This window comes from Lolium rigidum, chromosome 3 (assembly GCF_022539505.1).
Source record: "Lolium rigidum isolate FL_2022 chromosome 3, APGP_CSIRO_Lrig_0.1, whole genome shotgun sequence".
NCBI lineage: Eukaryota > Viridiplantae > Streptophyta > Magnoliopsida > Poales > Poaceae > Lolium > Lolium rigidum.
In genome coordinates, this window is record NC_061510.1 from 26,643,430 (window position 1) to 26,656,168 (window position 12,739).

Below are 12,739 nucleotides of genomic sequence, written 5' to 3' on the forward strand. Positions count from 1 at the left end.
TGATAGGTTGATGCCCAAAACACAGGCTGTGATTGTAGGAGCGAAGTTATTTAAGATATACGTAATGTAAGATTATAAATTAGCATTCATATAAGATGACCCTTTCAACTTAAACAATTGAAGTTAGACCAACAAAATGGACATCATTTTCTTGTCCACATCACATTATTTGCATTACAATTGTCAGCATCCTACGGAAAGAAAGTGTACAGCATAGAAAAGCATCATAGCAACATTATCAAATCAATCGGGTAACTCACCTCCATGCATTACCAATGTAAGTGTACAAGGGAAGTCAGTTATATTTGCTTATCCGCCACTTGAGATTAATTCGATAACTCACCTCCCCGTACATTACCAAGCTAAGGCATCATCACAATTCCCAAGATCTAGAAATTAATTCTACTTTCCACATCCAGATGACTATATTTAAAGTAATCAATACAAGCTACTTCCTCCGTCTCAGCGTGCACGTAGTCCAAAATTATTTTGACCATTATTTTGGTTAATAAAATATAGAATATATGTTAAAAAAAATTATATCATCCAAAACCTGTTTTGAATACGAATCTAATAGTACAAATTTTGCAGAAATATAATTTATATTTTATCGACCAAATTAATGGTCAAACTTTATCTTAAACTACGTGCGTGCCTGTTAATCTGAGACGGATGTAGTAATAAAAACAAACAGGGCAAAGAAAACTGAGGAAACTCACAAGCTGAATCGTGACCTCATTGGTTTTCATGTTCCTATCTGCACAGTGAAATAACCCACATGAAAAAGCTTTTATTCAAAAAAAAAATCCAGTAAGGATGATAACTTTGTGATGAAGAGGGGACCTTTAGATAGAACTGAGGTCAAAAAGATCTATTTTCTCTCAAATGCACATAACCAACTCAACTCAGAAGTAGCTAAAGGATGTGTATCATGCATCAACGAGGGGTTTATCAAAATCATCAAAACAAGCTCCGTGCATTGTCCGAGAGTACTAAATACATTAATTAGCAAGCAGGTCAAATGTTAGGCACCTACATTCACCTGATCAGTATATAGTGAGGTGAGGTGTATAATTATAAGGAAATCATACACTGCCTTAGGGACACAAAGAGGAGTCATTAACAGAGGAATGAACAAAGTTGTTAGATGGCACCAATCATACTGCCGCATATGCTATGTTATATTTATAGATGCCATCGAGTTGTCTTTTTTCATGGGATGCAAGATGTAAATTTAATCAATATATACAGTGTAACTTCATATTGGTACCAATTAATAAAATTATTATCACAAGTACTTAACCAATGTAATGTAGTCTCTGTATGCCTAATATGAATTGGTCTAAATCTATTATATTGACTCAATTAAAAACATTAGCAAATTGTAAAACATAATTAAAGTAAGAGAGGCAGTATGTGGACATAATCTAAGGGTTAGTATTAAAAGAAGCGATTATCAAAAATGAAGAAACCCAGTTACAGTGAGAGTTCATGAGAAGAATATTAATCAGCAATAATCACCAGCATATGAAAACTGTTGAAGAAATTTAACTAACACATAAACAGAAAATACATGCGAATTGGCTTTGATGTAGGAGTCACCCGACACACAAATTCCATGGTATGCAGAAATCTGTACTAACATTGCACTCAGTGCTAGTGCATCCATCCAAAATATTGTTTCATAGCAAACCTTTTTGGTATTTTCTCAAACTCTCCATAATAACTGATTGTGCCCTTGACTATTAAGGTGAAGACTTAATGATGAGATGAATGAGAGGAATGGCCGCCCTTCTGTCCCTGTCAGCAAGAACTACAGGGGGCGATTATTTTAGGGTTTGAAATGCAAGGGCGATGGGAGCGAGGGGAAGAGGAGACGAGAGGTTCATGTGGCAAGGACATGACAAACCTCCACAAACTTGTGGCCCAGCAGGTGGAATGGCAGGAGAAGGACTGAAGGAGGGAAGCATCCGTGGCTGGGCGAAGACGAAATCACCGTCTTCCGTGGATGCAGTGTTATAGCGGGTCCTCCTCACCTTCCCTGCAGATTTTGTATCCCCTCTCCCTCAATTTCCCAACGCGACGTTTCCTCTCTCGCTAAGAACCGGAGAATGTGCCGCACACCGCCCCGTTCCTTCCAGGTGGAACGACAGATCAGTCTTGTATTTTCCCTTGATGGCGCAGCAGAGAGGATCTCCGCTTTCAGACCGGCGGCAGCGCGCTGAAGTCGATTCAGCACCCGCCCAAGAAAGTACATGCATAAATGTAGAGGGTCCACGGGAGCGGCGAGACCTACAGTCTACATTGTTGGGATAGGGGGATAGACCCATTAGCATTATTCTCGGCCCAATTAACAAACAGATGCCCAACTCGGGCCGCGGAGTAGCAACCTGTAACGGTGGCATGCCCATTTAACATGAATCACCCACGGAAACAGCTTCCACCATTCCTGTGATGTTTCAGCAACTTGTGGAAATCGGAAGTGTTATACAACCCTATCCAACGGTGCACAGTGAGGGTGCACAAATGATACCCTGCGCGTTGCTACGAAATTCAAGCAAAAAAAAAATGGCTTAAAAATAATACTAAATGTATAAGATAAATATGATAGTGTGTTACATGCTACGCTTCCAGCAACACACACCTTCATATAACCTCTCCCTAACTGGGTTACTTAAATGTGTGCTAGCTCGATCCTTGGATGCTGCTTGCCATGTCTTTTTCTCTTATGGTTTTATACAATATAGGGCGACATTCTACGGCTGTAATTTGTTACGATGAAACAGTTGAATGTGTGTCTTCTCCTCTTCCTCTCCTCTCAACTTTGTGAGACTAATCAGAAAAAGGGGAATATTAATTGTACACGGCCTTTTGCCAACCATACAAAATGTGATGTTCTAAAGATGGCATTCGTTTAGCATCTAGGATTAGAGCAATCTGTAAATAGCACATGTAGAGAATTAAAAGATGATAATATGAGAACTGTTGTAAATGTTTATAAGAAGCATCAGTTTGTAATATAAGATACCGAGGAAAGCAAAGCACATAAACCTGTGTGTTTAAACAACAGTTAATGTTCAGTAACATTGTCATGAGCTAGTTGTGATGCCGCTGCATGAAAATTCGATGTTGAGCTTCAACAACTGTGGATACTTCACATACGCAGAAATTAGAGAGAGAAAACAGTATGCTATCTTCAAGTAGGAATATTAATACCTGAAAATACATAACATGGTTTAGAAGAACACGATCTGTAGTATTAGCAGAAGTACTCAACTTATTCTGACATAGACTGCAACAGCAAAGCTAGATGCTTGCAGGTCCCAGTAGATTGTACTTGACGGTTTACCTATCAGTTTGCTCACAATCATGTATTATGCAAACTAATCATACACGTGTGACAGTTTAATTGATTAAACTTGTATACACAGCTAGAAAAGTAATTAGGATTTTCATTTTCTGAAAGTATAGTGGAAATAAGAATCCACATATTTCTTCTTAGTAAAATTATGTACACAGTTAGAAAATTAATTTTGAACGCAACAAAAACAATGTAATATTTTGTGCAAAGTATTGCATAAACATGCTGGTGTTCATCTGAGATGTGCTGATGATTGACCCGGCTCAGCGACCCACTGTAACCGACTCTGCCTTTCCCCTGCTGAAGTGAACTATATTAAAATTCTTAATACAATCGAATAAAGTAATATGAATAAGCATGTAAAATTTTGAGACTGTGATGCATATGAGAAACTCAAAAGGAATCACATCATAAGGAAGTTTATAGGCAATAGGGCTGGAGAAAATTTAAATGAAATACCCATCAGTTTCAAAAAAAATAGGGCACAAAATCCAGGGCATTATTGGCGTAATCCTGCAACAACAGATCGGAGAAAATTGAATATCATAGACTAATCAGACAAAGATCAGAAGGGAAGTGAGGAGGACAAATCTGTGCACTGTTGGATCGGGCAAACCCGATTTCTTCTTGCAGTTGAGGTGGCTAGGTGTAGGTCTCATAGGAGGAGCATGGATAATGTTTGACGTGAAGAGGTTGGACCTGGTGAAATCTGCGGTGAAAAATAGAGGCGGCGATTGGTCTACAAATGATCTTGGGTACCGCTGGTTGAGAAGAGGGTATCAATTCGGTGGCCTTGGAAATTCTCACCAAATCGACGGAACTCGGCATCCAGTAGGGATCCACCTGTGCGATCGTGGCGTCAGTGGTTTTTTAGCCGGCTCCATCCGCACACGGAGCATGGTGCCGCTCAGGAGAGCCGCAGCGGAGGCGAAAGGACGGCGCAGCGCAGAGAGAGGGAGGAAAGGAACAAGATGTTGTCTATTCATCTACAGTGGGAGGCCAACCTGCGGGAAAATAAAAGGCCTCAGGGCCCGTACAAAACTTAAACGGCCCGACTAACGAAACTTCGGCCAGCTCAATCCGCGGAAAAGCAGCCCCTAACAATAGGTTGGCCCATTTGACGCGATTTGACGAAGCCAACAAGCGCGCAACGCTGCGGAAAGAAGCAGACGATCTGGACCGTTCAACAGGTCGATCGGACGGTTCAGAACGCAAAATCGCTGTGGTGGTTCCTAGGTGGTTCCATTATACTGTTAACTAATAATAGCAATATTTTTCTACTGAGTGTTCTCAAACTAATTCCTCTCTCCATTAGGCTACGATACAAAGTTGAAAAGTGAAATCTAAGTCATGTGGGTCAACAAATTCTTCATCTACATTGTCGTGGAATATGGATCATAAGGATACCATGCATCCCATTTGAAACTAGGATCGGAAGTGAATCATAACGGGAGGACCTGCCACCAACCCCTCTGTAATTTTCTCAATACATGAATCCTTCTCCTCGCTGGTCCGTGGATACCTTGATGTGGAAAACCCGACACAATGTACAACACATCTCTCGCACGCCTTCCTGTCGTGTAGAGAAACTTCCTTGATCCTCACCGCGGCTTTCATTACACGCGTGACATATCCCATGAAGTTGTTATCGGGCTGAAAGCCGAAGATCGTGAGCTTGCCTAGATTGGCATGCTTGAAATCAGAATCGCATGGTTCCCACTTGACATCCGTTTTCTCATAGAGCTTCCCATGGCTATGATCCCATACCGTGATACATAACTCTTCTAGATATGGTGCAGCTTCAAGGATGAACATTGTCCAAGAGATGCCAAATCCTTCATGAAGATTATGAAGATTCACTATCCGTAGTTTGCTGAGCACAGGCGAGAGCACTATTGGGCTCTCTGGTCGCACCCAAATCTGGCACGTCAAAGAGGAAAGGTTACAAATGGTGCAAAGCTGCAAAAACTGAAAGTCGCGAGCCATCGAGAAGACTCATTTAAGGTATTAAACGGCTGCATATAAGTTCCCTCCATTTTAAAATAAGTCTCTCAATTTGTTCTTGATATGGATATATATATCTATAACTAAAATAGGTCTAGATACATCTTCATGTATATAAAATCAAGACCCATATTTTAGCACGGAGGGAGTATTATCTAACCATCATAAAGTAGTGAGATTTGGTATTTTAACAAAATGTACTGAGATAGGATTACCTCTTGACTTTCAAAATCTAGAAGCAGATCGCGAATGGTGGGCACATTAGCAAGAAGCTGGCTTAACCGAAGAGGAGTCGTGCTCGAAATAAAAACAGCGTTAAAAAGGCTAAGCTTGGAAAGCTGCGGGACGAAACCAAAAACTAAGGGATTTCTATCATGGTCCCAAAAATCACATGTCATCCGTTGTAGCTTGGGCAGACGGCAGAGTTCCACGGTTTCGTATTCCCCGTACTCGATCTTGAGCTCCACGAGTCGATCGTGTTCAAATTTCAGCGTCGAGCCTATCCCCGCGTCGCAAAAGTTGAGGCTCAGGTACTCCAGCCTCTTGCAAGTGCCGAGGATGTTGGGTAGGTCGGACTCACCGAACCTCAGGTTCTGTAGGTCGAGTATTGTGAGGCCAGCAAACGCGTCTTGGCAGTCGGCGAAGAAAGCGTTGAGCTGCTTCCCGAAGCCGAGGAGATCGGCCGGAGTGCAATCAAAGCCGTCCTTCTCCGTCAAGATCTTGAACTGGACCGAGTCGAGCTTCCGCGTCGCCATGGTGTGGGCGACGGATCTGCCGATGGAGAGACAGTTGTCCAATCTAAGTACGAAGGTCAGGTTTAGGTCGTGGATGGTGAGCTGTGGAGGCCTCGTGCCGAGGATCTTGTCAGTCAGATCGGCCACGGCGCGGTTCGCTTGGAGCATGTCGTCGAATTCGAGGTCGGTGGGATCGATGTACTCTCCCCAGATGTAGCAGACGTCGATGGCGATCCGGGAGAGCATGGCAGGGAGCTTCAGTAGATGTTTCGACAGGACGCAGGCCCTGACGGCGTCGAGCGTGCTCACCCTCTCCAGGATGTTTAGGAGGAGGGCGTCGGGCAGCTCGCTGAACCTGTCTCTGCAAGAAGCATCTTCCTCTTTGTTGCAGCCTAGTAATCTCTGCAATCCTTTCACCAGGATTGACATAGAGAACATTACTAGGCTTTGTTGGTTCGACGATGGAAGCACAAGAGAATTAGCGAAGCAGCAGAGCCGATGTATGCTGCGGTTGCGACGGCGACCCCAGGAAATAAGTTGATCGCATTATAAGAGGGGGAGACCGCATCATCCGATTCCGTATCGGTTCCTCGCATGAAACTTCTCGCGCCGACGCAGTACGATTCCTGGTTGGTTTCGACTAGTTCAGAGAATCTCTGCATATATCATATCCGAGGCTGACTAGTGCCATCGCGCTGCCGTGTGTGCATCTCATTGCACGCAACGCAATGACGGATGGAGTGCTGGAATTTGCTAACAATAACAAAAAACTTGAATATGCAACGATGCTCTCCACTCTCCGTATCTTCGCTGTGCTCCATACACACATCTGAATCCGTTCAAGCACTCCAAAATGCGGCGGAGAGAGGAGGATGGAGTGCGGGCCAGATCTGGGCTTCATGGGCCCGATCTGGGCCTGCTGGGCCGGGGCGACCTGGACGTGGGTGGGCGCCTGGAGTGGGCGAGGTCCACCGCGGGCAGCGTTGCTCCGGCTGGAGGGGAGCATGGAGGCTGCGGTGCCTGGTCGGTCTGGAGGTGGAGATGGAGGTTGACCGGATCTTCGGCGTGCGGGGTGTGTCGGAGTGGCTTGCAGTTTTTTGCGGCTTCATCTTTGAGGCGCTGTGGCGGCAGCGGTGAGAGGCTCAACGGCGCTCTGCCCTTGCTCTGGGGCTTCGGAGATGGTCGACGACTCGGACGAAAGTCTTGCCTAGCTTGTGTTGGGCCGATGGCGACGGCGCCCATGGGCGTCGTTCCCCTCCTTGGAGGCGTCGCCGTGGAGTGTCGGCATCTCCCTACCCTTGGAGTTCGGGTGTCTTCGGGCGAAAGCCTTGATCCGGTGCGGATCGGCACGATGGCGGCGTCGTCGACGTCGTGACTCTGTTGAGAGCTTCGTGCGTGAAGACACGATGCAGAGGTTCCTTGCGGCTCTATTCCGGTGGCGCAGCGGTCCGAGGTAGTTTTCCAGGGCGCTATGCACGCCTTTGCTGGCATTTCTTGAGGACGTCTTCTTGGGTCCGACCAAGTCCCGCCATTGATCTCCTTCGGATGGTGCGTTGATGAGGAAGGCCTTGCCGGAGTTGTTCTTCTACGGAGGTGCTGGCGTCGGTCGAGACGTGGCTTGGTTCTTTGCTTAGGACAGGTGCTTTGTGTTGTGGTTGTTTCGTCTGTAGCCGGTGTGTCTGGGGTTACCCTCGTTGCTTGTAGCGAGTGGTGCCGTTCTTGTATTCAAATCTCTGCCTTCTATAAAGATATGGTACGCCTTTGGCGTACTCTCGAAAAAAAAAAAAACTTTCCCTTTTGCGTTCTGCAGATACCTCCAAAATCCAGTGACCGAGCCATACAATTATACGTTTGCCACAACGGACAGGCTTAGCGGCGTCCTGCGGCACATGCCTATGTTCTTTGCTAGATTTCTACGAAGCCGAACGTGCTCACCGAGCTACATTTTCTACAGGCATGATTCCATAACCATATGCTTGAGCTCGCCGACCAAGCCGGCGGCCGGTGCGTTTGAGACAAAACAATGCGGGAACAGCCATTCTAGTCGATCGATCGATCTCCCTAGCTACCAGTGCGTGGGTACTTAACTAGTTCTGCTTTCTTAAACTAGACCGGCCACTTGGGAATCACGGTTGAGTATGGTACCGGTCTAACCTATTCGATTGCGTTTGCATAATCCAGTCGTTTTCGCGTCACTGCAAACGAGAGGAGTGGAGGACACAGTTGGATTCCGTTTGATTATTTCGAGTTGTTAAATCCTAGATCTACGACTACATGTATGAAGCTACAAACTCCTAGGTACATGTACATTAGCTCCCAACCCTCCCGCACCCCCAACCCTCCTAACCCTAGCCGCCTCCTGTCACCGGGGCAAAGACCTCGGAGCGTGGCGGCGGCGGGGGCCCTTCCTCGCTGTAGCGCAGTGAACAGCGGACGAGTTCCCTCCTCCTTGACGCTGCGACCGGTCGGCGTGGATGGATGGGTGGCGGCGGCCTGGCGCTGCAGACTCCATCCTCCCGTCGGCTCCCCCCGCAGCACGCCGGCAGGGGCTGGTGGTGGGTGGCTGCCAGGCCCATGGTCTGCACCATTTTTCCCCTGGCCTCTCACCGGTGCGTGGAGATGGTCTCGGGCTTCTCCCGTGACACGAGGTCGCCCGGGGCAGCAGCCTTGGGTTCGACGGTGGGGGCGGCCTTCTTCTTCGCCTGAGGAGGTCGGCTGGTTGCTGGGGTAGCGGATCACGAGATCCCTCTACCCCGGCGATGAAGATCTAGTCGCCGACGAGCTAGCGGCGAAGGGGCCACCGGTGAACACCACACCTTGACTTCGTTCTTGGCGGATGATGGCGGCGGCTATTGGCGTCGTTCCCCTGCGAAGGCATCATCTTTGCTGGTCTCTCCGTTTGCTCTCGCCGAGTTGGGGACTCGCGGCTGCCGGTGAAAACCGTGTCAAGATTGGCGGGCCATGGCGGTGTTAAACGTCGCTTCCTTCTTGAAGGCATCGTCGTCGCAATCCGCGGGAACTCACTCGTGCTGCTCCAGGGGAAACCCTAGATCCAGCAAGGATCGGACGATGACGGCGCTCCCTGCGTCGTGCTACCTCTTGGGGCATCGTTTTTGGAGCAGCGGCTGGATCGAGGTGGTTTTTGGTGGAGTGGTGTTCATCTACCACGTTGTCGTCGATGATTCTCAGCGGCGTGGAGCTGCGGAGTATCGAAGACGGGCGAGGACTGCTAGACGCGGGCAGGATGGTGGAGCTGTTTGGTGTTATGGTGACATCGACGGCAAGCCTGGCACGGTTAATGCGTTGATCTCGCTTGGAGATGGGTTCGAGATAGATGGTGATTGTGAACTCTGCGACGTGTGCAATGGAACACCCTCAGGGTTTTGCTTTTTGGATGATGTGTGTTGGTGCACCATCAGGAAGTATGCCCTTGTTCATGGTCCCCCTTCATCGTAGGTATAGCGAGTTGTCGCTAGGAAGGAGGCTTCGAGTTGATCTTTGTATTCCTCTTGTAAGACATTACGAATAATTTAATAAAAAAGAAAGTTGTGTGCATTCTTTGGATGCAGAGGTTGGGGCTATGCTCCTTGATCGAAAAAAGGTACATGTACATTCGAAATGATGTACTCCCTCCGATTCATATTAATTGACTTCAATATAGATGTATCTAGAACTAAAATGTGTCTAGATACATCCACATTAGAGTCAATTAATATGGACCGGAGGGAGTACTACATTCCTGTTGAACTGAACACTTGCGCCAATGTCTGAACATTTCCTTCATTCTACTGTCATTAACTTTTTATTTGAAGCTGTACCGCACGTTTGATTATTTGGAAAGCAAAACAAAATAAGTTCCCTGCAGGGAGGAGCTAGAGAAAAACTCCTTAAAAAACATTGGAAGCTAACTAGGGTTAAACACTGATCTACCAGTCAGACTAAGAAAATTTTGCACCCAAGACTTCATCCGGAATAAGATTTCCTTGTTGCCTTGTGCAAAAGCAGGGCCATCTCTTCTGCCCCTGTAAAGATTAGGCTGCAAGCCCTTGAACATGAAGTCATTCCTATTCGTCCAAATGGTCCGATAAGCCAGCATAATAATCCCCAATAAAAGAGGCTCCCAATAGTCATCTTTAAACTGACATTATAAGCAATTACACGAGTCTACTGCAAGGTAGAAATTGGAGGAGCCCAAGATGGACAAATGTACCGCCAGAACATGATGGCAAAAGGACAAATGAAGAACAAATGACTCCTTAACCCAAGCTGATTAGAATTAATTACACACTGTACACGAATAATCAGGCATGAGGTCGGTGCTAGTCCCCCCGCTCCCGTCGCCACCCCGAGGAAATCGGGTCGTCCCTACCTCCCCAGCCAGCTCCCGCCTCCTCCTCCTCCACTGCCGCCACCGCCGGCGCGAGCCTCCGGGCAAAGCCTGTGAGGTGCCAGCAGCGGTGGAGCTCCTCTTCTTCGCATGCTTGGAGGCCCGACGGGGCGGTCCCTTCCTTGCTGTGGTAAAGCGCGGTGACGCCGGCTCCGGTCGAGGTCACGGGCGGCGGAGGGCGTGCGGTCTCGGTGGCGCCTCGTCGCCCTCGTCGCGCCTTTGGCCGTCCTCCTCCCGCGCGTGAGGCGGGCCCGTCGGGGCGGGTCGCGGCTTCACGGTAGGGGGGCGCTGCAGCGTCGGTTCCGAACGGCGATGTGTTGGCTCTGCCTGACGTTAGCGTGGCTTCTAGCGGCAGCGATGCCTGCACGGTGCTGCTCTAGCCGCCGTCGGCCATAGGCTTGAGCCTTAGGGTTTCATCCAGATCTGGGTTTGGGCCTGGCAGGGCTGGCTGGTTTTCCCTTCTGTGGATCTGGCATCATCGTAGCCCAGCTGTATCGGTGTCTTTCTAGTTCTTGCGGGGGGGGGGGGGGGGGGGGCTCTCGACACTCAGACGCTGCACTGGGCGATGTCCTGGCCGACTTTTTTGGGATAGGGTTCATACGCCGGCGCGTACTCGCCGTGGTAGGTAACTTATTCTGTAGTGCAACTGCTCTTGCGGTTGTGGTCTCTCCCTCCGATCTACTTGGGTCGAGCTTCCGCATGTGTTGGCATGTTGGGAATGGTGCGTCCGTCGTGGTGCCGCTGATCCAACGTCGAGCGATTTTGGTTCCGGGTTTGGCCGGGCTTGGCCTACCAGATTTTGCGTCCTGCCAGTTTGGGCTAGGTTTTAGTGTGGCTTGGGTTGGAGGTGTGGTAGCGAGTTCTGTTATGTCCGCTCCGCGTCTGATGACTACAAGTACACATATCAGTTGTAGCTAGTTTCGAAATAAGAGTATCGAACCACGATGAACAACTAGTAATGATCTTGATATGCCTTGCTACTTTCTACTAAATATTACTTAATAATTGTTTATAATCTCAAAATGATAAAAAAGGGGTGTTGTAAATGGTTGCAGGAAAAGTAAATAAAGCAGTAAAAATGTTATATAAAAAGGGTTGGAACTTTAGAAGACAAAGTGTTCTCAGTGATTATTGGATCCACCTCTAGCACTAGGACTCATGTTAATCAAGATGAAATATGATTTCAAGCATGTGGTGTGTGGGAGAGCTTCGTAATAAAATGCGTCCAGAAAGCCATCGGTCATCGCATCTCTAAATAACCACATCATCTAGCCTTCTGCGGCCACATATGGACTAGTGCTATTAAGGGGTATACCCCATGGTCATCGATATGAGCTTTATGCCTCTTATCCCCCTTATCCATGTGTCAAAGTGCCGATATGGTAATGTCACTTCTCGCTGTTCGCTTTACCACACTTCAAAGAGTAGTTCCCTCTCAAGATCAATATGCAATAATACATGGTGCATAACATGTAATAACAAGAAAAAAAAACTAACACACATTAATACTTGAAACTATAACTCATCTTAGATTCATTTCATATTCATGCTAGGGTTTCTCCATCTCCCCAAGAACTAATAAGAGTACTCACACATGGAGACAATCAAGAACATCATCATGATCTTGTGGAATGAACGAGAGGAATGAAACAAATTCAAATACAAATCCACAATAGCAATCAAGATTACAACTATATATGGTTGGAGGATGATGGTGATGAAGGTGCAGCGGTTGATGATGATGAAGAGGTTGATTCCTTGTCCTCTGAGGATCCATGTAGCAGCCCGGATCTTGTATCCTCCAAAGTTCATTCTTGAGATCTGATCTAAGGCGGTGTTTCTTGGTTTCGCGGAGCTGTGTGTGTCTGATCTCTGATCCGTCTGCGGGGGTGAAAGTATTTGACGAGGCGGTGCTCCTGGAGGGTGGTACGGGCGGACGGTACGGCCGGGCTTTGCCCCGATTTATTTGTACTGGTTGCGAAACCGGTACCAAACGCCCTTTGGAACCGGTACGAATGGCCGTTTTTCTACTAGTAACACATTAGCTAATTAATAAATTTGAGTGTCGATTTTGAATTTGCACTATACAAATTTGATCGAAGTTTGTAAAATGTGCTATGTTTTTTACATCATGTACTGTAGCACATGAGCCCTAAAATACATCATCTTGTAGACCAAAAAAACATGCAAAAGCCAGTTTTTGGTGATGTAAAAATTATAGGGCACCTGGTTTGGGTGCTCTGTTTGCATCAT

General features: G+C 47.1%; 1 protein-coding gene across 1 annotated transcript; it reads right to left on the bottom strand.

The window, feature by feature from the left end:
• Nucleotides 1–4,786: 4,786 nt before the first annotated feature.
• On the bottom strand, nt 4,787–6,528 carry LOC124694536. Its single transcript, XM_047227510.1, has 2 exons — nt 5,581–6,528; nt 4,787–5,281 (listed from the first exon to the last, which is right to left on the bottom strand). The coding sequence occupies exons 1-2, from the start codon at nt 6,526–6,528 to the stop codon at nt 4,787–4,789; spliced, it is 1,443 nt and encodes a 480-aa protein (XP_047083466.1).
• Nucleotides 6,529–12,739: the final 6,211 nt, after the last annotated feature.

Excerpts from the sequence above, each read along its gene's own strand:
- LOC124694536 (XM_047227510.1), bottom strand. The coding sequence starts at position 6,528 with ATGTCAATCCTGGTGAAAGGATTGCAGAGATTACTAGGCTGCAACAAA. Across the intron at positions 5,282-5,580 it reads TAGATTTTGAAAGTCAAGAG|ATTTGGGTGCGACCAGAGAG; the intron begins GTAATCCTATCT and ends TTGACGTGCCAG.